We start from the raw sequence: 24,068 nt of genomic DNA on the forward strand, positions 1-24,068 counted from the left end.
CAAATGCCCAAATTCACATAGTTTTCACACCCAGATGTGGGAGTCGGGACTGCCAGCAGTCGGCTTGCCGCCACTGCCAGCAAGGCAGTGGGACTGGGCTGGTCAAGTCATGATTCCGGGCAGTGTGGTTTGGTTAGAACGGATCTAGAACGTAAGCAGTGCTTAGAAAAACAGGAACAAATCGTATCGATTTCCACCTGAACTTGGGCTAATTTGATGGCTCCAGGAAAGCTCCCTCCCAGCCGGGTGGTTAGCTGTACTCTCACAGACACGGGATCCAGACACCAGAGTTCTGTTCTAAGACCTTTATTGACCAGGTGAGAAGTCAGCTTGAACACAGCTCGTGCCTGCAGCCCTTCCGGGTGACTCCTCCGCGTACGGTAGTCCTTTCAGTCACTGGGAGCATCGAGGCCCAGCCCCTCCCCTTCCTCCTGCTGCTCCTCACCTGGGGCCTGGAAGGGTTGGGGAGTGATGTGGCCAGAGAAGGGCAGGGTGGCCGGGGTAAGGTCCCGAGTGGGCAGGCAGGTCCTGAGGACCCGGGCACATAGGCAAGCAGTGTCCAGATGAAGACTGAGGCCGTGTGTGCCTCCCTCCAACTCTTAAGGGTCAAGCAGGAGTGGCAGGAACAGAGCACTGGCCTGGTCTGTGCTGGGACGGGGAGGAGCTGCCACCACAGCCCCGGGACCGGGGTTAGGGGCAGAGCTATTTACCCTCAGGTTTGGGCCACTGTTATATGAAAGTGTGTGTTGGGAGGTGTTTCACTGGGGCGCCCGCCAAACAAGGAACTTGACGCCTGGGGAGGTCAGACCACACCCTGACTTTGGGTCCTCAGACCTGGGCTGTTTTCCTCACCCCGAGGGGAAGAACACCAGGTCCCTAGAACCTCAAAGGGAAGAGGCCCAGAGAGGCAAGTAGCCCCTACAGTCCATGGCCCTGTCTGTGTACCCTCTGCATCCACAGAGACTCCCCAACTGGAACTCCCCAGGCCTATCCTGAGGGACACCAAGAAGCCTACCCTCTTACCCGCAAAGGAGAATCTCAGGTCTAATGAACCACCAGCTTCCTCTGCCCCATCTTGGTCCTGCTTCCCTCTCCCCCAGGGCTACTGCTCCTCTGGGATCTGAGACGTGGGCTCATGGATCTTGGCAAGTTGATGATGGACATTCAGCCTAACAGGCTAAGAACAGAGGACTGTGGGGCAGGGTGTGGGGAGACGGGCCCAGTCCCACCTGCACTAAAACACTGAGGTCTCCTGCTGGTGATGGTGTCACATCCCAGGCAGAGGGAGCCCTTTAGAGGAGTGGGATCTCAGGCAGACTCCAAACCAAAGGGAGCCGAACACCCAAGTTCAAGTCATTAGTGATGCGTGGCGGGGCTGAGAGGGAGGAGGAATCCAGGAGGTCGCCAAGGCTGCTGGGAAGGAAACGGCGATGAGAAGCACGGGAGTGGGCAGTGTGTGGTGGATGGCGGCAGCCTCACTCAGAGTGGACCAAAGCCCCAGCTCCTTGCCCAAAGCCAAAGCCCTTGGGTCCGAAGTTTTTCGCGTAGCATCCTGCGAAGAGAGAAGGGGTGAGGCCCAGTTCCTTCTCCCCCAGGCCACACCTCCCAGCGCCCTCCCACTGAAGATCCTCCACCCTGGGCACCTGGCCAGGCCTTCGGGGCAGCAAAATCCATTCAGCTCCTGTCACCTCTGTGGCACCCCAATCCCAGTAGTGAGGAGGTCTTTGGCTCCACATTATATGCTTATATCCACTTCCCTGCTGCTGAAATTACAGGAGAAGCCCTATCTGCCATCAAGGCATCCGGCGAGGAGTTGGGAACCCAGGCTCTGGCCCCATCCTGCCCGTATCTGCCTTATGATTCTGGCCAAGGCATCTTTCCCCTCCGAGCTTGTCTCCCCATCTGTAAAGTGAAGGGTCTCTAGAAGCTCTGGCATTGACCCCAAGGCCAGGAATCAGTTTACATTTAGCAAGGGCATAACTAGTTAGCCCCCCACCCCCTCAGACTGCTCAACCTTCGCATTAGAGGTGACACCACCCACCTTTGCAGTAAATCTCGCCATCCTTGTCGGCCAGGGTGGTGGACTCGAGGCCTTTGCCGCACTTGGCACACCGGAAGCAGGACTTATGCCAGGACTGTGGTGGGAAGGGAACAGTTAAGGCTGCCACCAGGGACGAGGGCATCCCTGACCCCACAGCCCCATTCCCCTTGACGTAAGAACAGTGGAAAGGTTCAAGACACTTCCGAAGTCTGCTCCGCTGGTACTGTGGGAGGATGTGGCCCATGGGGTCAGGCAGTGGAGGAAGCAGGTCACGGACCACGCAAGACCTCATACCATCTCCAAGCATGTGTCGCTATGGCTGGATGGTTAATGGTACCAGCTCCGCCACGAAGGGCAGGCAAGGGGGTGGCACGGCCACTGTGGTAGCTGTCCCCCCACAGGCCGGCACAGGCCTTCGCCAGGCCCATCCTGCCTGTGGATCGGAGGTGTGGGCGTGGGATTCAGACTCGTCCTGGCACGGCTAACTACTACCCGCACAGCCTCCACCATTTCCTCCTCCGGGAGACCCCTGTGCCCACCTTTGCAGAATGGGCCCGAGATGCGTGTATACACGCGGACAGTCCCAGGGCACGGCAAGGGCTGTTGTAACTGGGATTTGTTCCAGAACTGGGCTCCTTGTTTGCCCGGAAGCCACTCCCTCTCACAGAGTGGTCTGCTGGTATCTCCCTCACTCAGCGGCTGAGAGGACTAGGCAGCTCTGGCAGGGTAAGAAGCCCGGCACAGGCCGGGGCCCAGAGGCCAGATGGCCCTGAGGCCATCGTGTGGAATATTACTCTGGAAGGAGAAGGGCTCTGTGAAGGGCACCGAACCCAGCAGGGGAAGGCCTGAGGAGTGCAGCTTCTCCAAGGGCCACAGAAGGCCCTTTGGGGTTCTAAGAGGAGCCTGGAAGCAGCACAGGGCTGAGACCCTGCTGGGGAAGGAGCGGGCCCGGGTTTGCCCACAGTGACGGGAGCCAGCCCAGACACGAAGACTTCTCAGCACGCCGCTCCCATTAGCAACAATGAGCCGGCTACGCCGCTGCTGTACGGACAGCTCTGCGAAACCAAGAAAGCCAGGGACAGGCAGCACGCCGGCCAGACAAAACAAGGCCTTTTAAGGTCAAAGAGACTCCCTCAGCACTGCCAGGCTGGAGAATGAGAAAGGAAGCTGCATCCCCTCAGACTTCCTGGCCGCCTGACCCATGCACGCTGGCTCCTCCTCCCAGGCCTCAGGGACAGCGGGGGGTCTGGAGAGCTGAGGTGGGGGGGGCCAGATCTCCGTCTCTGTCCCAGTCTTCGCCTCCTCCTCTGTGGAGCAGGAGCTGCTACACCAGCTCTCCAGGCTGGGGCAGGGCTGAAACGCATGCGGGCCCCCACCCACGCCTCATGGGGCCTTGCCGTCCCTCCACACACCCTGGATCCCTTTGCTCACTCATTCAGCACCCAAAAGCACCTCTGTTCCTCGATATTTCTTTCCTGGCCAAGGCCAAAGAGAGGTGGGAGCTTCTCCCGACCTTTTCCACTTGAATACAAAATTCTCTTATCCCCACCCCTCAGGAGTTACAGGCTTAACTTAGACCCTGTCTGGGTAATGGACACAGGGATTCTCAGCTATTTTTTATAACTTTCGGATCTCCTAGTGAGACACAATGAGCACAAAAGATACCAACTGCAAAGTAAGATTAGTATCTCCCACTTTCATATCACTTAATTCATGGCAAGGACCATCATTTTGACCTCACAAGAATTCCCCAAAGTACACAGTAACAGTAATAATAGCACCAACAGTAACAGCAATGGCAAAGTGTCCTAAGCACACCCCAGGGGGGACTGCCCTGGGGACCCCAGAACAGTCTCTCCTTTCTTCCGCAAAACAGCTTTGTCTTATGGGATGGCCATTTGCTTCACTTTACAGACGCAGATGGAAGGTTTAGAAAGGTTCAGTGATTTGTCCAAAGCCACACAACTAGTAAGTGGCAAAACTAAGGGTTCTCTAGGGTCCAAGGTCTTTTTTTTTTTTTTATAGTCTTTTGAAGATCTTATGTATTTGAAACAGAGTGTAAAGTAAGTGGCAAAACTAAGGGTTCTCTAGGGTCCAAGGTCTTTTTTTTTTTTTTAATAGTCTTTTGAAGATCTTATGTATTTGAAACAGAGTGTAAGCAGGGGGACAGGCAGAAGGAGAGAGAGAGAGAATCCTAAGCAGACTCCCTCTGAGTGCGGGGACCGATGTAGGCTGATCGCATGACCCTTAAACCATGACCTGATCCAAAACCAAGAGTCAGACACCTAACTGACTGAGCCACCCAGGCACCCCTAGGGTCCACGGTCTGAGTCATGGTTCCAGGATTCATGAAGCTATGGAAATGGGTTCTCATTTCCCATTGTACAGCTGTGGAAATGGGTTCAAAGAGGTTAAGAGGCCTGAAGCAGAGTTAAGAGTGGTAAGAGCACAGGCTTCCAAGTTAGAGGGACCTGGGCTTGACTCCTAGCCTAGCCACTGCCAAGCTGGAAGATCTGGGCAAATTAAGTTAATGCCTCTGACACTCAGCTTCCTCACCTGTAAAATGGGGATAATAGTACCTACTCCAACCATGACTGTAAAGACTACAATAAGAGCTTGCTATGGTCTAGATGATCTGGCTTAAGTGTCAATTCCCCGTCCATTGGTCGTGGGCCCCTTCCTCAAGGTGGAGAAGACTTGAAAGCCGTCACCCAAAGCCAGAAGAGCTGCAGACAGGTTCCTGGCCCAGCCATTCCTGATGCTTGCTATGTGACTTTAGCTGAGTCACTCCTCCGTCTGGGTCTCTCCGGCCACAGACTGAGGATGCTTCTTCCATGATTCTCTGACTGCTAGTCTGGGACTGCCATTTCTCCTGCTTCTTCTCCACTGCAGCCTCTCTGGGAGGCAGGGTTTCACCGGGACGGGGGCTCACTACTGTGATTCTTACTGTGCTCTGGGGTTCGGGGTCCACAGGGGAAAGGCATACTTGGCAGTCACAAATAGTTTGCAAAAGCTTCCTGGGAGGCTCTGATCTGCCCTGAATCTTAAAAAAGCTCTGCCCTAGGGGTACATGGATGGGTTTCCCACAGACCAGGTCTTACAATATGGAATGTATGTGGATTTTCCAGTGGCTCTGAACATTTGGGGGATCACAAATCCTTTTGAAAATCTGATGAAAACTGTGGATCTTCTTCCCAGAAAGAGACATGTTCCCACAAAATTTTGTGGCTCCTTTGAAACCCAACAGATTGATCTTTACAACACCCTATAAATCGCATTTAAGCATTTAATAATCAGTTTCATCAACGGCAGGCCTGTTATCCTCAGGAAGAATGTTGGCCAAGCCACCTGTCCCCGGAGCCCATGTGTGACTTCTTCAGTCCTTGCAGACAGGAAGCCAGAGGGACAAGCAGCCCATGGGGACAAAGGGTTACTCCTTCCCTAGAAGGGAGGGAGTTAAAGCCCAGTGCTCAGTCTCCCTTGATCAGATCCAGGGCCCAACATGCAAAGTCCTGGAACCCACATTTCAAGAAGGTGTCTCCCCAGCCCTTCTCCCCTGAGTCCATCTCCCCAGAAGCCACCTTACCTTCCCGGCACCGATCACCTTCTCAGCCGCATAGACTGCCTGGCTGCATCGAGGGCACCTCTCAGAGCTGCCAATCTTCTGTGCAAACTTGGAGGCATTGGGGTTGGTGGTGGGCCTGTGGCCAGGGGCCCTGCATGGGCAACGACATGCGGTGAGATGACTTTCATGGAGGGGGTCAAGTGGGGCTGGCCCTGTGTGGGCACAACCCTGCCTTCATCTCATGCCCACTAGGGGGCGACTCTCCCCGCCAGAGCCCCCAGGGTCCTCTCCCATTTTACAGATGGACAGACCCCGGCTCAGCAAAATGCTGATTTCCCCAAAGCAATCTACTACCTCCCGCCACGGAGTTAAAACATGGGCATCAGTGAGCAGCTCATTTGCTAAGAATTGCCCTCCTCTGTTTCCCATTCCTGCAGCTGGCCTGTTAGATTCTTTCCAGGAGAAATCTGCTGACAAATCATTCCCTCCGGGGCGATGACCTTGGCTAAAATGTGCTCACTCATCTGTCATTTCTGCCCATTTTCCCCAAGGTCAAGATGCTGGCCAGGCAGACTGCCAAAAGCCACTCTTTCAACAGGTCAGAGGTTAGTGAGTGCCAGTGAAACCCGGCTGTATTTCCAAGGAAGGGAGATGGCTGCCCCATAGTGCAGGGGTGAGAGATGGCGAGAGAAAGAGGCGGGTGGGCCAGTGCTTCTACTGCTGAGCCCGGCTCAGCGCCCATGAGACCCCCAGTCAAGCCACTGAGTCTGGGCTGGGGATTCTCATCTCATTGGACCAAGTGATTCTTGGGGCCCCTCTAGGCTCTAACCCCTATGAAAACATGGGCTGCACTCTCCACACGGGGAGGAACCGCACCTGTTTTATTCCCCAGTGGACCCTCAGCTCTTCTCGTTGGCCTGACACCCAGTGGGCCACTATAGGACTTCCCTGGAAATCAATGGCTTTCTGAGTCTTTCAACGGCTGAACCAAAAGCAGTTGCAAATGTGTGTGACACTGGGGTGGGAGGACAGACCTCAAGGAAGGGGGCAGCAAGAGTCTTGTACTCACTCCTCGTGCTTAATGCCCAGAGACTCCCCCTTGTCGGTGCTCAGTGTGCCGGCGCCCTGCCCATAGCCGTAGCCTTTGGGGCCGTACTTCTTGCCGTAACAAGACTTGCAGTAGATCTCCTCGCCATGCACAGCCACAGTGGTGCTGTCCAGATTCTTCTTGCAGACCACTGGGGAGGGAAGGGAGGACGGTGAGCTGACATTGGGGTGAGCCGACATTGGGGTGAGCCGCTTGCCCCCCAAGCCCCTCATGGCTGAAACTCTCCAGACCCCAAACGTCCAGGAGCATCGTGGAAATGGAAGTCGGATGGCCAAGGAGCTGGGAAGAGGGAGGGAGTGGGTTTGCGTGGCCCCATTCTAGGAATGCCAGCCGAGCCACCTCTCACAAGAGCCCACACTCGCCTTCCTCCGTCCCCTCCACCCTCACACCCCGCCAGGCTGTAGTGCGCCCCTCAGTTCATCTGAGGCGACAGACTAGCTGATCCTAAGCCACGGGAAACCTACTGAGGCCTTTGGCTCTGCTCAACAGAGACCACGTGTCCAATAGGAGAGAAGAAAAAACAACGGAAAGAAGGGCCAGGATTTCCTGCCTCTGACAATGGAATCCTGAAGAAACAATCCCTGTGTGCCAGTGGGGGGGTGGGGGGGAGGGCAGGACCGACGGGGTCGGGTGGCAGGTGAAGTGATGCACCCAGAAGAAAAGAAAAGTTGCATATTTATCAAGTACCCAGCACAATGGGCCTTGAAATGAGATGCAGGTCATGCTAATTACACCAAGATCTGGAGGCTCTGATCTCAGAACCAGCTCGCTATAGGAAGAACCGAGGCCAGACTCGGGAGAATTCCTGACTCCTGGGGGATGAGCAGGTAGGAGGGGACGAGCTTCGGAAAGCCTGTGAGTCCCATATACCTTCCTGGGCTTGTCCGGGGGCCTATGCCCAGCCATCCAGAGTGAAATGGTTTGGAGCCTGGGGTCACGTGCAGTGAGACTGCTCAGAATCAAATCTCAACTCTTTCTTTCCAGCTATGTGACTTTTGTGTGATAGGCAAGTTATTTTGCCTTTCTAGCCTCCACGTCTCCATTTGGTTCTTTTTGTTTTTTTTTGTTTTGTTTTTAATTTTTTTTTTAAGCAATCTCTATACCCAGCACGGGGCTCAAACTCACAACCCCAAGATCAAGCGTTGCATGCTCTACCAACTGAGCCAGCCAGGCGCCCCTCCGTGTCTCCCCTTTTGTAAATGCAGACAATAATATCTACCCCAAAAAGTGGTTGGGAGAACTAAATAAGATCTTACATGTAAAGTACTTAGCACAATACCCTGCACACAGTAGATGCATAATAAATGTTGGCCACTCTTATTAGTATTATGTAAAGTTAGTATCTCGAGGACACAAGGAAGTTGGAAGAACAGGCCCAGGCCTCAAAAGATCATATGCTCCCAGCCCCCACCTACTTCTCTTGAGACTCGTCCTCACTCTACCTGCTTATGTCTTATCCTATAATCCCAATTTGGTTCTATGATATTCCTTCCATATGGAGATTGGGTGTGCCCAACTGGATCACATCCTCAAACATGTCCTTCTGAAGAGGGACCCCTCGAGAAACCACTAGAGAAGCCACGCCTCGCACCTCCCCCTGAGAAGGCTCTCAGCTCAGCTTCTTGCAACTAGCCATCCTCTTGCCTTTAATGGGTCGGGCCCTCTGCCAGCTCCTCTCACCCTGAGCCCCAGGTTGCAGACTTCAGACTAAATAAGGACCCTCTAGTCCTGCCCTTGAGATCCTCACCTCATTCCAGTGTTCTGGGCAGCCCAAATATGGAACTTCCCACCACCTCCCCTGGGGCTTGGCTCCTGGGAAGGAGGGAGAGGGAACAACAGGCCAAGGGCTCCAACATTCCCTTCTAGGGCGGGAAGTCAGAAGTTGGCCTGGAATTGCTTCCTGTAAGGCCCAAGTTGAACTGGAAATTCCAAAACCAGAGAAGGCAGAAAGCAGCGACAAGAGCAGTTGGGGAAACAGAGGTCTCTTTTGGAGACCCAGGAGCTCGGCCCAGAAGAGACAGCAGGGCCTACAAGTCATTAACCTCCAGATGGCTCCTGACAGTGCCAACCGAGCCGTGACTTCCAGATCCCATGTCCAGACCACCCTGTCAGCTTCTGGCCTCCCCTAGGCCCTCCTGCCCACCACGGCCCCCTTTCAACACCTTCCCCAGGCCCCCCGCCCTTCCACCTCCGTCCAGGTAATGTAGTCTGGTCACCTGGAGGTTCTACCGAAGACCCGACTGAGGGGAATTTTGAATGAAGTCCTAAATAAACTGCTACCAAATAATGTTAAGATTAAAAAAAAAAAAAAAGTCTTAGGTATGGTTAGTTATGCATTTGTTGGACAAATGTCCTTCTAGATGCCACAGGTGAGGCCTTCTGATGTTATTTTGAAATATGGGCAAGAGACAGTCCCAGGAGAGGTCGGAGCCCCCTCACCCCACCCCAAAACAGAGAGGGATTCCTCTGGAAGGAAAAGCGAGCCCCACAAAAAAGTTCAAGCTCACAGAATTGGGCCAGGTCAGAACCAAGCGTGATTCCCAGACCTGGTTGTTTTCTGCCGGCCCAAGGTCCCTTTCAGGTAGACCAAGCCTGTGGGGCAAAGAGGGTGAAAAACTGACAGTAAACTTGAGCCTGTGGGTGAGGAGATGCTGGGGTCAGAGGGCGTGCGGGGCTTCTCTGAGCTTCCCCTGCACTTTGAGGTTCTGGAAAACAGCGCATCTACCTTTCCATGGGGCTGGTTGCTCAACCCCAACGGAGGGAGCTGGCTACGGCTCAGAAAAGGGCCTGAAGCCACGGGGTCGGCCCCCAGCTGCACAGCTGAGATCTCCTGCCTGCTGGCCAGAGCTGGCCGCCCACGCTGAGACCGCGGGGCTGGACTGCAGGCCCTCTCTGTTCCCGCTTCCAGGTTGAAGGCCAAGCCCAGGGCAGAGGCCATTCTCCCTGACTGGGTTACCTCATCCCGTCTTCACCTGTCTGTGCCAGTCACTCAGGAAAGGGAATGTATAATGTAGGTCCCTGCTGACGAGAAGCCAGAGCCAAGGACCCGAATGGTCAGAGGCCCAGCCAGCAAAGGGACTAGGGCTGGAATGCCGCCCAGGCCCATTCTCTGCGAGCCTTAGGAAGGGAAGAGCCTTCCGAAGAAACTTAGGAAGGAACGTCCTTTGATTATCAGGGTCATTCTGAATTTTTTAATTCAAGCTGGACAGTTACCACCCACTCCTCTGAAACAGGGAAAGGATGTTCCCTCCATCCGTAAACAAATCAGCAACAGCCGGCTGTGTGCTCAGAGCCTCTGACACCAGGAATCAGCCAGTTGTGGAGACACCTGGTTGCGGGGACATGTCTGAGCTCGGACACCCAGGAGCCGTACCGGCCTGGAGCCCCCAGGGAGACTCGAGACCTTTCCCTATGGCTGTTACTTTCATAACACCTGCCCCCACCCTGGCCCTGCTCCCCGGCCTGACTTTCCACAAGTGTTTCTAATCCTCCACACCCCCTCACACCCTGCCCCAGGCCTGCTCCCTTCTTCCTATGCCACCCCCTGAATTCCTGCCTTCCCCCAACCGCCACCAACCGCCACTCCTCCTCAAGCATGACTGAGGCCTCTCAGCTGTGGCCCCTTGTAGTGATTAAGCAACACGGGAGAGCAAAGGCAGAAGCCCTATGGACCCCAGCAGCCCAGACCCTCTTCCTAGCCAATGCTGAGCCCTTTGAAAAAATAAACAGCTGGAAAATTCCTAAGTGCAGTTAACTGCTGATAACAAGAGGCTGCGGTCGGCGGCCTCCTCTGTGGGCTACAGGCCAACAAGGCCCCGCTGGGGCTCACTCACTCCTGTTCACCAGATGCAGCCGCTGGGTGGCCACTCCGGCTGGCTGCTCAGGGTGCAAGGCCGGGGCGGGGAGGGGGGGCCCTGCTGCCCTGTGCTGGGTGGCTCCCAGCTGGGTGGCCCTGCAGCAGGTGGAGCTGTGGGGAACACCCAGGGACCAGGTGACCCTACTCAGGACCACAAATCACCGGGGAACAAAACGGCCACGGACACTCCCAACTCTGCTTCATGTGACATGGGATGGACGGGACCCCGTTTCCTGGATCTCTCAGATGGGCTAGGAGGCCTCCTTCGTGTCACGGCACCGTGTGGCCTGCCGCTCCCTCAGCAGCTTGTGCCTTCGTGTCTACCTGTGCGTGTGTGTGTGCGCATATGCGTGCGCACGTGCACGCATGTGTGTCCAGGGCGGTGTCTATCATTTATCGGACATTCAGAATTGCGTTTTAAGTACTTCATTTTCCAAGCTTCTTTCTGCTCATTCTCACAACAACCCCATGAGGTGAGTATTACTAACTCCCCTGTAATCGTGAGAATACTCAACCAGGGAGAAACCAAGTAACTTGGGGCATCTGGGTGGCTCAGTGGGTTAAAGCCTCTGCCTTCGGCTCAGGTCATGATCCCAGGGTCCGAGGATCGAGCCCCGCATCGGGTTCTCTGCTCAGCAGGGAGCCTGCTTCTTCCTCTCTCTCTCTCTCTCTCTGCCTGCCTCTCTGCCTACTTGTGATCTCTATCTATCAAATAAATAAATAAAATCTAAAAAAAAAAAAAAAGAAAGAAAGAAAGAAACCAAGTAACTTGCCCATCAGCATGCAGATCCCCAAACCCAAATTCAGATTCAAACCCTGACCCACTGGGTCCAGAAACCCAGGTCTTCACTGAGACATCCCCCTGCCTCCCACTCTGCCCGCCCTCACGGAAAACTCTTTCTCTGACCAGAACCCTCCGCTCTGACCACAGTGCATCAGATCATTTAGAAATGGGGGAGGCAATCCTCCTGGAGGCACTGCTTCCTGGGGGCTCTGAAAACACTGTCCAGGTCAAGGACCGCCGGAACCACCTGACGGCTCCCAGCTGCTTGCTGTCTGTTGCCCCGTTTCCTACTCATCTGCGCTTGTGTTTCGAGCCACTCTTGCTCCGGGTTACTGGGGGTGGATGTCAAAGCTTTGCTTGCTCATCTTCCTCTTATCCCAGGCTGCTAGAGCAAAATGGGAGGTGAGGGAAGTGACCAGGCTGGCCCAGAGGGCGGAAGAAGAGAGAACCCCGCTCCTTCTCTGGGCTCCGTGTCCCCTTAAAGTAATAGCCTCTGTCACCCTTCAACAAGGGATCATTTGGGTCCAAATTTGGGTAAAACTCGGGACCCAAAGTGGCTTCCTCTTAAATGATGGTATTGTGGCAGGGAGAGAAAGAGAAAGGGGAGTGGAAAGTTTCCCTAAGCAAGTCTAGAAGTTTGGCTCCTGGCCACCCCGGAGCGGCTGCCACCCCCACCAGCTCTGGCCAGTTCCTCCCCTTAGAAAGCAGCTTCTGAGCAGAACAAAGAGTCCTGTAAGTGTTTCCCGCCCCAGCTTGTGCTGCAGCCAAATGTCAAGCTGTTTACATCCCATGGGGCCCGTCCCCTGGGGTGTTGACAGGCCCAGCCTGTGGGGGCAGGCCCCTGTCCCCATTCCCATGGCAACAGCAGCTGGGCCTTGGGCGCATACTCACTGCACAGGAAGCAGGATTTATGGAAGCTGCTGCCTTCGCACTGAACCTCTTCCGCAAAGTAAACCGTCTTCTGGCACACCCCACATTTCTTGCCTCCTCCCCAGTTCGGCATCCTGAAACTGGACCCAGACATGGGAATTAGTTTTCTAGGGAGCTGGAGACCCAGACTGCCCATGCCGGAAGAGCCACAGGCAGACCGAGGATGGCAAGAGGGGAGGCAGAGCACCTGTGGGGTCTCCCCCACCCCCGCCCTGGTAGGGCACTTCCTCCTGAGGGCTCTCCACATCCATCTCGCACTGTCACTTGGGGGCTTCCTACCCCAGTACTGACAACAGACAGTCACTGAGCCACTGCTGTGTTTCCAACCCCGGGCGGGGAACTCTCGATGGTATAAACAAGCATAGGATACCGACTCTTCAAAGGACACTGTGGAAGCAAGACATGGAACCCCCCCCCTCCCCCGCTACACGTATCAACAGGGATGGATCTCACGGAGGCTCGTTGGAGCCAAAGGAGCAGATGCACTAGAATTCACAAAACACAGATGGTTTATGGAAGGTTCACAGACAAAATTCTCATTGTCAAGGAATGAACCCATGGGGAAGAAGTTATAAAGAAAAAGCAGGGAAGATGATCACTAACTATTCTCTTAGACTTGTTACCTGTAAGACAGGGAAAGGCCCACTGCTGTGGGGGTGGGGGGGGCAGGGAGGGTCTCCAGAGGGGCTGCTAAGGCACTGACTTTTTTTAACTTGGGTGGTTGACCCAAGCGGGCTCACTTTGCAATTATCCTTTGAACCATACATGAAGATATTATATACTCCTTTATATGTAAGAAAAAGCTCATCAATAAAACCAGAAATCTTTTTAAGCAGGAGGGTGGGTAGGCACACGGGGCACCGTTCTCGAGCCTTAGAGCCCAATAGAAGCAGGCATTAGAGGACGCCTGGGTGGCTCAGATGGTTGAGCCGCTGCCTTTGGCTCAGGTCATGATCTCAGGGTTCTGGGAGGAGTCCCGCATCAGGCTTCCTGCTCAGAAGGGAGTCTGCTTCTCCTTCGCTCTCCATCTGCCCCTCCCCACTGCTCATTCTCTCTCTCTCCCTCAAATAAATAGATAAGATTAAAAAAAAAAAAAATCAGGAGTGCCGAGGGCTCTGCAAAAATCAGATTGACCAGTACCACCCTAGACCTCAGAGAAGTACAGGAATCTAGATTTTTTTTTTTTTTAAAGATTTTATTTATTTCAGGGGCACCTGGGTGGCTCAGTGGGTTAAGTGTTATTTGAAAGGGCAATTGGATCAGGGGCACCTGGGTGGCTCCGTGGGTTGAAGCCTCTGCCTTCGGCTCAGGTCATGATCCCAGGGTCCTGGGATCGAGCCCTACATCGGGCTCTCTGCTCAGCGGGGAACCTGTTTCCCCCTCTTCCTCTCCCTGCATCTCTGCCTGCCTGTGATCTCTCTCTCTCTCTGTGAAATAAATAAATAAACTCTTTAAAAAAATTTTTTTATTTATTTCATTTGACAGAAAGAGCACAAGCAGGGGGAGTAGCAGGCAAAGATAGAAGGAGAAGCAGGCTCCCTGCTGAGCAGGGATTCCCAGGGACTCAATCCCAGGATGCTGGGATCATGACCTGAGCCGAAGGCAGACACTTAACCGGTGCCACCCAGGCACCCCAGGAGTCTGGATTTTCAATAAGCACCCCAGGTGAGTCCAAAGCAGCCATGCTGAGACAAACTTTGAGATGCTCTAGGTATTGGTTCTGAGTTGAGGTCATGATACCAGTCAGGCTGGGTCCAATTCTGAACCCCACACGCTGGCTCTGTGTACCTTGCGCAAGGTAACTGGTCTTTCTGAACCTTGATTTCTGCATCTGTAAAACCAGGATAAAAGCAATAGCTACTTCACAGATTCTTTCTGGGGATGAAATGAGGTCTGGCATGTCAAAGACATGGTACAGTGCCTGGCCTATAGTCAGTGTTCGCTAATTATTTTTTTTTAAGATTTTATTTATGTATGTATTAAATATTTTATTTATTTATTTAAGAAAGAGAAAGCACTTGTTGGGGGAGGGGAAGAGGCAGAAGGATAAGCAGACTTCCCGCTGAGTGGGCTCCATCACAGGACCCCAGGATCATGACCTGAGCCAAAGGCAGATGCTTAACGACGGAGCCACCCAGGCGCCCTTATGAATTACTATTAACACAGGAGCCCAAGACTGCAGGAGAGGCCATGCTCCAGGTTGGTCCTGATGCGCCAGAGAGTGGCATAGCAGGCGCACACCATGGAAACTGGGAGAGCAGAGACACCCCCAGACTGATGGGGTCAGCGTCTCTTCTTCCGTTTCACTCATCCATCCAACAGACATGTGACTGAAGGAGGAAGATGACATTAGTTCACGGAAGGCGGGGTCCCGAGCAAGGTACAAGCAGCCACAGGTGCAGGACTGGGGGGATGAAGTAGCCTGGATGTGGCAAGTTTAGAATGACACGGGGTGCTGGGAAGGAAGGGGGACGGTGCCAGAGTTGGCTGTTGCCTCAGGACACAAAAGAGCCTATGGACAAAACTGACCAGTTGTCTGTATCACGAAATGTTGAAAACAGGGCTACATTATCCAGAGCCCACCCTCCTGGTAGTAGCAGCTAGAATCAATGTCAAGGACAGAGGGAGACATGGTTTTCACTGCTGGAGAGCGTCCCATCTGACTGTGGACACAGGCCTCAGCTCAAGGTCTAGCTCGTGTTCACGATGGAGTCTGCACACCCCACACAGCACCTGGGACAGGTGTTCCTACAGGCGTCGAGGGAGTAGCTGAGGAATGAGGGAGGGACGCTCTGATACTGAAAACCACAGCCAGAGACAAGTTCTCTATGGCAGGGCATCTCCGCAGGGGCTGGGACCCAGCAGAGGCGCTCAGTCACTGTGTGCAGGCTGACAAGCAAGGAAAGTGCCGTAGGGGGTGCTGGCTCATCGGGGTCACTGGGGCTCGAATAGCACAACAATCACAGGGATTTTCAGCAAGGTTTTGTCAGGCACATTTTCATGCCCTCTGCTTCAACCTCCCATATCAGAAAAGCTGGGGCTCCCTTGGGTCCCATCCTGGCCCCCTTTTGTCAAGAACCTCCATACCCCTCTGGCCTCGGCCTCTCCCTTGAGCCCAGGCTCACACATCTAATCTCAGGTGAGCATCTCCACCGGGATGGCCCACCAGTGCCTCCGTTTCAACGTGAGGGACCTGAACTCATTGCTGTTCCTCAGACTTGTTCTTTTTCTCGACTTTTCCATTTTTGCTCATGGTACCACAACCATTCTCTCCATCACAGAGGAATTATCCCTTTCCTGAGAATGTTGATGGGCTTTCCCCCTCCCATAGCTGCAACCCACTGTGTGTTCCCTTTTACCCACTCACCCCCGAAACCAGTGCTGAGACTCTCTCCTCTCCATTCTTCTTCCCACCACCCTAACCCAGCCTTCACCTCTCCCTCGTGCAGCCCCTTGAAGAGGACACTACACCGTATACACCTGTTCCTTGGCAACTACCCTGATTTTCGGCCATGGCACATGGTGGGGACCTAACCTAAGCCACCAAGGTTATTGGCTCAAAGATGGGCCAGCTATCCATTTCAGACCAATAAAATAGGAGAAGGCAGTTCTGGGGGACTCTGGAAGAAAAAGCATTCCATTCCTTCGAGAAAACTTCCTGGAAGCAAGTCCCTCTACCCCCAGTGAGAGCTCTGAGGTTGTTGTCCCCAGAGAGACAGGCAGTCCTGGGATGAAGCTGACAGCAGGGAAGACAGAGCTGAGGGGACAAAAGAAACTGAGTCTGCAGTGCCATCATTAAGCCACCAAAGTCAGCCAAACCTAAAGGTCAGTCTATCTCTGAATTTTCCAATTAAACAAACCAACAAATTCCCTCTACATTTTAAGCCCATTACTTTACAACCGAATGCATCCCTAGAGAGACAGCAATTATGGTCGTGCTGCTTCTGGAATCTCCTCCCTATTCCATGCCCAGGCAGCCGCCAGATCTTTTCTGTGGAGGGCCCCCCTGCTCAGAACCATCAGTGACTCCCTGCTGCCCGAGAATAATCACACCCCTTACCCTGAGACTCTCCTCTGCACAGTCTCCACTTCCTTTTCTGCAGCTCCTGTCACCACACCTCACTCATTATCGGGGTGACTGAATCGCTGTGTTTGCCCCCAGAATACCTGGCAGAGCTGTGAGCAGGTGGAGGGCTGAGGCTGGGGCCGACTGTTCTCTCCCACACGGGTCTACATGGGCCACGGATCACTGTAGAAGGCCCTTCCTTAAGCGCATCACTGATGCAGCCCGCAGGTAGGCTTTCTCTGACAGCACATGACCTCTCTCTGCCTTCCTCAGATAACCCCCACAGGGCCTGAGCTCCCAGATCCTGGAGGACTGTCCCCAGCCCCAGCCTCTGATGCCCCACCATTCAGTCCCTCGCTCCACTCCGCCCCGAGGATGCCAGGGGCCAACTGCCTTGTCGAGCAAGAGCTCAGGGCTGTCAAACCCTAGGATGTGTGTGGCGGTTTGGTGAGAAGAGCTATGTGTGTTGCTGTCTGCCTCAGCGTCAACCCTTCCCCCGCTTCGTGCAGCAGGAACCCCAGTTCTACTCAGGCAGCCACCCTCCACTGAGTGACCCCGGGGACACGTTCCCACGCCCAGCCCTAGGGGCCCACCATGGCCATCCCATTTCCCTGCGGGGGTGGCTTCAAGGACAGGCTGTGACGTGTGAGGGGAGCACTGTTTGGGAAGCTTCTGGAAAAACAGGTGTGTCCATCTGGAGCCACGCAAGTTCTCTTCTCCCTCTAAGGAGGTAACTAGGCCTCACCCCTGGAACTCCCACAGCCAGAGCTCCCCAAACGACAGGCTCCCACTGACTGCGTCCCTGCTAATCACCAGGTTACATCCACAATCCCTTCCTACCCACCTGGAGTTGGGGAATACACGCCCACCCCACAGATAAGGAAAACAAGGCTCAAAGAACAGAACTGGATTCCTAAGTGGGTTTAGCCCCTTCCGGGACCCCTGTCACCCCAATTGTCAGGCTGTCACCCCATCCTATGTAAGAGCAGCCGCCCACAGTAGGCACACAGTACACCAATGCTTGACTCTCTCCTCCCTTGCCAACCCCCTGAACTAGCAGGGGACACACTCCATGGCCCTAGGAATACCCCTAGGGGAGGAAAGTTCCGCTAACCATGTGGTTGGGAGCCAGTCCCAAGCAGTGTTTTGTTCCCAGATACAAAGCCCTTCTCCCTCTGGGGGACACCCAGAGCTCCATACAGGCCTCTCCTTGTTCTCCCTGGCTCCATGTCAGGGGCCCACATCCAGCCGGGCCCCAGGGAATCAGGAACATGGGCGGAGAATGGGTGAAACCCAAGGACCAGCCAGTGAGGACAATCTGCCTGGGATGCCTCTGGGCTGCCCCATTCTTTCAAGCCTGGCCATGATGTTGGCGGGGCGGGGGGGGGGGGGTCTCCTCTCAGGAGCCCGCTGAAGGGACAAGGGCTCTAGCACCTTGGGAAAAACAACAACAACAACAATGACTGTTCACTGACTGGAAGGGCCCCAGGCTCCCCCTGTGGGTGGGCTCTCCATTCCCTCTGCCCCCAGGAGGACCTCCCCAGGAGACCCGCCTGCAGGGAAGAGTCTCAGGTGGAGGGAGCCCTAGCCACCTCCTTCCCTACAAGGGGCAGGGGCTTCCTCTCAAGGTCTGGCTTCCGATGCCCTGTGGGAGACTCTGAGGAGGAAAGTTCCCCAGGTCTGAGTTCAGGTTGGAGAGTTCAGGTGAGGAAAGTGGGTCTGGACTCATCCATTCCTGGATGAATGACCTTGGGCAACGTCCTTTTCTCTCTGAGTTTCAATTTTCTAGTCTCTAAGTTGGCCCACATACTGGCTCCCTAAGACTGCCACTCTGAGGAGGCAATGAGAGGGCGCAGAAGTGATAGCTCGGGGCCAGGCGCGCCGCTGACAGGGCTGGCCCGGGTGAGCTTCACACCAGCTGTGGGGCCAGATGTCAGCCGTCCTTCCCAGCTAGTCCACCTCTGGAAGCAGCAAGGCTGGCACAATAACAAGCCAAATAGGGACCAAGAATTCCTGACTCATCTGTCAGCCCCGCGGAGACGAGTGACTTGCCCTTCTTTGGGATTTAGATACCCCCTGGCGACTTGAGATGCAAGCAGAGGCTTGTGTCTTTAACACCAAGCTCTTGTGTGTATTGTTCATGGTGTTCGAGAAGCGTTGCTATCCTCTGTAATCACATCATCCACCTGGTGGGTTTCAGAGACTCCCGTTCCCACAGGCCATTGCTGTCTGTGTTCTGGTTTGACCTACTTCACCGTGTTGCTAATCTCAAGAGAGAACAGGGCTTGAGTTTTCTGCTGAATGGCTAGAAACAGCTGGTCAGCTATTCACCTCAAATGTCAGGATCCGGGGTGCCTCAGTCAGGTAAGCATTGGACTCTTGGTTTCAGCTCAGGTCATGGTCTCAGTGTTGTGAGATCGAGCCCCACAAGAATCTGCTTAAGAGTCCATCCCTCTCCCTCCCCACCCACTAAAATTGATTAATTAATTAATTAATTAATTATTTTTTTAAAAAAGTCAGGATCCTTAGGGTTGGCTGGAAGGATTGGCTTCTTCTGATAAGCTGTCCACACCTTCCTATCTAGTTGTCCCATTAGGAACTATATTCAGTTCCTCAGTCTTGAGAAGAGGGATTCAAGATGGCAGCTCACATAGGAGGGAAAGGCACAGGCCCTCCTGTTCACAAATGTCATGAAAGTCAGGACAAGGTGATGGGTTCAGTGTGGTCATGTTTCAAGTCCAAGGAGCCATTTCAGAGATGCATAATCCTTCACCACTGGCCACAAGCGCCTGAAGGAGCCTCCTCAAACCACTGATTTGACAAACCCTTCCATGTCTTTATTTCTCCAGTGGAAAAATCCCACCTCTCCCATTCCAAAATCTCTTATTCCCTAGGGTCAAAAAGTGACTTCTGGGCACAGGGCTCAGGTCCCCACCCACTTGGTCTGGTAGAGACCTGTCAGGTGTTTGTCTAGTTAGAAATGCATGGCTCACATTACCTGAGCTGTGCAGGACTTGGCCAGGCACACAGGAGAGCTGTGATCCCATCCAACCCTGCCGCTCAGCATCTTCCTCCATGCCCCCACGTCAAGAGAGGAGCCAAGGAGACAGAGGGAAGGAGGGGCTCCCTGTTGATCAGGGTTCAGGACCCATGCCTTCGAGTGACACCTGAAAACCCAGGAAACAGACTCTCCTGAAAGTCATGGTGACTGGGAGGGGGAAGAATGGTCGATAAAGAAATGCCAGTTTGTCCCCAGCTTCACACAGCCCACTAGATGATTCCTTCACAATCCTGCCCATGGCTGGCCTCTCCGAGAAGCTAAGTGGCCTCCTTGCGCTACGATCACTCTAGGTCCCATGGTACCCTGGAACTTGACAGTCGCTCCAGCTCAGCCCTCTCTCTGTGGCAGCAGTGTTCTTTTTTTTTTTTTTTAAAGATTTTATTTATTTATTTGACAGAGACAGAGATCACAAGTAGGCAGAGAGGCAGGCAGAGAGAGAGGGGGAAGCAGGCTCCCTGCTGAGCAGAGAGCCCGATGTGGGACTCGATTCCAGGACCCTGGGATCATGACCTGAGCCAAAGGCAGAGGCTTAACCCACTGAGCCACCCAGGGGCCCCAGCAGGAGTGTTCTTTTTCCACATCATGTCCATGGCCCTTGTGTGATAGTAAGCTGACAAGTACAGTGCTCTGTCTCCTCCTGCTTGTCTCGTAATGCCTTTACGGCAGAGCTCTCCACCTCTGGGAGTTCAGACATCTGACGGTCAACCAAGGGAGAAAGGAGAGAGGGTCTGCGACTTTTTAAAAAATATTTCAAAACTGCTACAAGAAACCCTATATTATAATAGGTCTCACAGGCTACTCAACAGATCAAGTTTCTTTGTTTTTTTTCTGGAATGATGTCAATGTCCAGAGGTAACCACTCGTGGTCCCATGCTAAAGGGTCTGACTGATGTTTCCTGGATTGATTTTTTTTTTTAAAGATTTTATTCATTTATTTAACAGAGATGACAAGTAGGCAGAGAGGCAGGCAGAGAGAGAGGAGGAAGCAGGCTCCCTGCTGAGCAGAGATCCCGATGTGGGACTCAATCCCAGGACTCTGAGATCATGACCTGAGCCAAAAGCAGAGGCTTAACCGACTGAGTCACCCAGGCGCCCCCTGGATTGATTTTTAAAAAGCAAAAACAAATTAGCACTTAGACCTTATACAAACAGGTTGTTTGCAGCTGACTTCACAGGAAGCTCCAGCCCCTGCGATCCCTGCATAAAGAACCCCAGGCCGGCACACTGGAGTGTAGGGTCTGGTTGCCTCGTCAGGGCTGAGCCTGTGCTCCAGCTGCAAACCTTCTATTCCTTCCTCCTTTGTCACTGCTGAGGAGTCAGATGCTGCTTTCTGGCCCTGGGGAAACCTGGAAATGCCAGAGTCTGGAAATGCTAACTGCCTCCGTATTTACACACTTTACCATACATGGCAATTACTCAATGCCGACGTCAGACGAATTCCTGAGGCGCTGTGTAGGCCAGCCACGTCATTGCCAGAGAAATTCCTGACAACTGGAAACCACAGGCAAGGGCTCTGGTACCCAGCACCCCCTCTCCCCAACCTCCCTACCCACAGCTAGCTGCTCTGTGTGCGTGTGTGTGCGTGTGTGTGTGTCTTTTTCTCAAGCAGGCTCTTTTCCAGGCTTCTTTTCTTTCCAGCAAACCTGGTCTGCAAATTCAAGCTTGCATCAGACCTGGTGAAAGCATATCCACTAGGATCTGAAACCTAACATACAGGGATGTCCTCTCCTCCCTGGCCATCCAGCAGAGTGGGAGCCTAGAGGTCACGAGTTGTAACCCCGCCTCCATCCACATTCACAAAGGCAAAGCCCTATCTTCCTGAAGTACTTTATAAGCCACAGCAAAGCCCTTTGTAAAGTGCGTTTCACAAATGGCAGGTAGTTCCTTAATAACTGATCTAGAAATCGGAAATGTACACGAGCAAAGAAAAGTAACAACACAGCGACTGACCATGGGTTTGGAAGGAGGCTGCCTCCACAACGGACCAGACTGTCTTTTCTAACCCCTCACCTGGTTCTCAGTACTAATCACAGGGAAAAACCATTTTCGAGGCTTAGGAGTGTCCAGCAGGGCCACTCAGCTAAAAGCCTGTAACCACTCCTTTCACTCACCCAGTGTTTGCCCACAATCCTCCCCCTTTACCCCTAGGCTGCCATATGGCTCCAGGGAGCACTGGCGGGCTCCAGGGGCAGATGGTTACATTCAAAAAGGAAACACCCGGGCCAGGAAGAGAGGTCCTGAATCAGACCAGAGGCCAGAGGCTGTGACACCCCTGTTTTCCATACTTCATTAGCTTGGTTGCAGAGCTGGGGGGCCTAAGCCCTATCTTGAGCTTCTCCCCTGTATTCCATTCTCCCCCAGACCCTCTGTACTGAGCAGTGTCCCCTCCCCCTCGGGCGGACCACACCAATGCCTCTGCGGGAGAAACTTCCTTCCTGGTCTAACTGTCCCCACCCCGGATATCCTCCCTGAGGCAAAGGGTCATTCCCTGGGAAGCTGCGAGCAGCCCGAGGCTGGCTTCAGCAAGGACAGGGTGAGAGCCACTGAGGGCTGAGGACAGTTGCTCTTGCAGGAGGCATCAGCAGGCACCCACCAAGTGAGAGCTAGGGAAGCTCAGTGCCCCTGTCCCCAGATCCCAGGAGGAACCCCCAAGCTGCACTCTGAGATGACTGAGACACCGCAGCCTCCTCGGCTTTGGAGAAGGAAGGGGGAGGACAAGAGAGACCACAGTCGTGCTCTGCATCTGCAGCCCATCTCCGAAGCACCACGTCCAAAGGAAACTGAGCACTGGGAAGTTACTTCGCGCGCCCAAGGTCACCAGTCTGTTAAGCAGCAGACCCAACTGTCAAGACTGAGCCAGGTTGCCCTTGCAAGCAATCTCTCACGGAGATCCCAGCTGCCTCTTCATGACACGTTTTCTGCAGGAGCCCAGTGGATCTCCTTGGCGCCACTGCAGCTGGATCCCAGCGCAGAGCCCTTCCAGGGAGCAAAGGCCCAGCCGGCTCCCTCAGCCTCACGGAGCAGGCGGGTGGGTGGCTGGAGCCCCGCCGGCTGGGGAGGGAGGCGCCAAGCCCAGGCTACTGTCCCCTGCCTAGACCCCAGAACTGGATAGCTTACAATGGCACAGGGGCTCAGAGGCTGCAGGATACTCCCCAGCCTATGCGAGTGGCTACAGCACCTGCTTCAGAAATCCCTGGTGGAGTAACCTATGGCAACTTGCTTTAAATTTGCCCAACACCAGTTCGTTTCTTGTTCCCCAGCCTTCAAGGACGGAGGCCACAAAACACTGACGGGGGTGGGGGGGGGGCCGCATAATTGTCTCCAGCTAGCACCAAGACTGGGGGCGGGGACAGGTGAAATGTTGCCGCTTCCATCTGGATCCCGAGGAAGAGGGAAAAAAAACTGACACCTGCGCTCAGGGCACAGATGCCCCAGGCTGGACCGTGAAGCCAGATGTTTCCCCACCCCGCCCTCGGGCACGTTCTCTTCCCGAGCAGGAGGATGAGGGAGGGGGTGGCACGGATGCCCTCATCCCCCTGCGGTACAATGAGCGTCAGTGGCGCGCAGAATCGCTGATTGTTCTGCGGCCAGACCTGCAGGCGGTGGGGGAGCCGGGCCACCCCGGGTCAGGCGCACGCAGGAGCCCTTTGTGCCAGGACGCCCCGAGCCGGGAGGTCCCTAGAGCCTCCCGGAAAGGGACCCGCTGCTCTGGTTAAGTGCGACCGCTTGTCCTAGTCCCGCAGCCCCGGGACGGCCGCCTGGCCGCACCACTTTTCCTTCTCGCGCCTCTCTGCGCCCCAGCCGAGCCCGGCGGCCGGGGAAGTCCGGCAGGCGCCGCGGGGGTAGCGCGCCGGGCCGGGGACGCCGTGGGGGCCAGGGACGCGTGACCCCGGGGCGCACTCACCTGGTAACTGGCTGCGCGGCGCGCGGGCGGGAACGCTCTTCGGAAGCGGCGACTGGGTGCGACTGGGTGCGCCCGGCCCGCGCCCCGTTTTGTTCCGCTCCGGGGAAGGCGTGTCCCGGGCCACGCCAACCAGTGGGCTTTGCACACTGCACCACACCAGGGCTGATGTCATGGCGCGAAGCCCGGCGGCGCTGCCCCCGCCAGACCCGGGGCGGCCAGACCGCGTGGGCAGGAGGCGCCAGCTCTGCCCCTGCGGACCCACTGTGCACCCACGCGGACCCACTGTGCGCCCCTCCGCTGCTGTTGCGGAAGCGCCTGGGGCACGTGCTTGGACCTGTCGGGGGTTTTCCTGTCGGCCAGATGCGAGGTTGCAGATGTGAGCTGAGAGATCAGACTCCTGGTAAACTTGTGCCCTGAGTAAAAGGGTGGGGGCATGGCTTGGGGGGAGGGGTGGAGTCTTACATGCGCATGTGCTGGTGGCAAGGTGTACTGGACACATTTGGGCGCCAGAGTAAGACAGGCCTGAACTCTGTTCTTGCCCCTTCCACTTAGTAGCTGAAGCCTTGACCTAGACACCTAGACCTTCTGGGCTTCAGGCTCTGCGTCTGTAAAAGGCGTACAATCCACAGGGATGTTGTAGGGGGTAAAATGAGATCCTACAGGACCTGTAAGCTCTCAGCAGTGACCCACCATATATAACTCCTTCCTCCAACAGCTCTATCCCCTTAGCTTTCCCACATCTTTCTTACTACC

General features: G+C 54.6%; 1 protein-coding gene across 1 annotated transcript; it reads right to left on the bottom strand.

Annotated features, from left to right (window-relative positions):
* Nucleotides 1-290: 290 nt before the first annotated feature.
* Nucleotides 291-23,375, bottom strand: CSRP1 (cysteine and glycine rich protein 1). Its single transcript, XM_032878245.1, has 6 exons — nucleotides 23,316-23,375; nucleotides 12,246-12,364; nucleotides 6,676-6,844; nucleotides 5,628-5,757; nucleotides 2,042-2,135; nucleotides 291-1,552 (listed from the first exon to the last, which is right to left on the bottom strand). Exons 2-6 carry the CDS (start codon nucleotides 12,355-12,357, stop codon nucleotides 1,476-1,478), a joined length of 582 nt encoding a protein of 193 aa, XP_032734136.1. The 5' UTR covers nucleotides 12,358-12,364; nucleotides 23,316-23,375; the 3' UTR covers nucleotides 291-1,475.
* Nucleotides 23,376-24,068: the final 693 nt, after the last annotated feature.

This window comes from Lontra canadensis, unplaced genomic scaffold, assembly GCF_010015895.1.
Source record: "Lontra canadensis isolate GAN:19392208 unplaced genomic scaffold, GSC_riverotter_1.0 scaffold63, whole genome shotgun sequence".
Taxonomy (NCBI): domain Eukaryota; kingdom Metazoa; phylum Chordata; class Mammalia; order Carnivora; family Mustelidae; genus Lontra; species Lontra canadensis.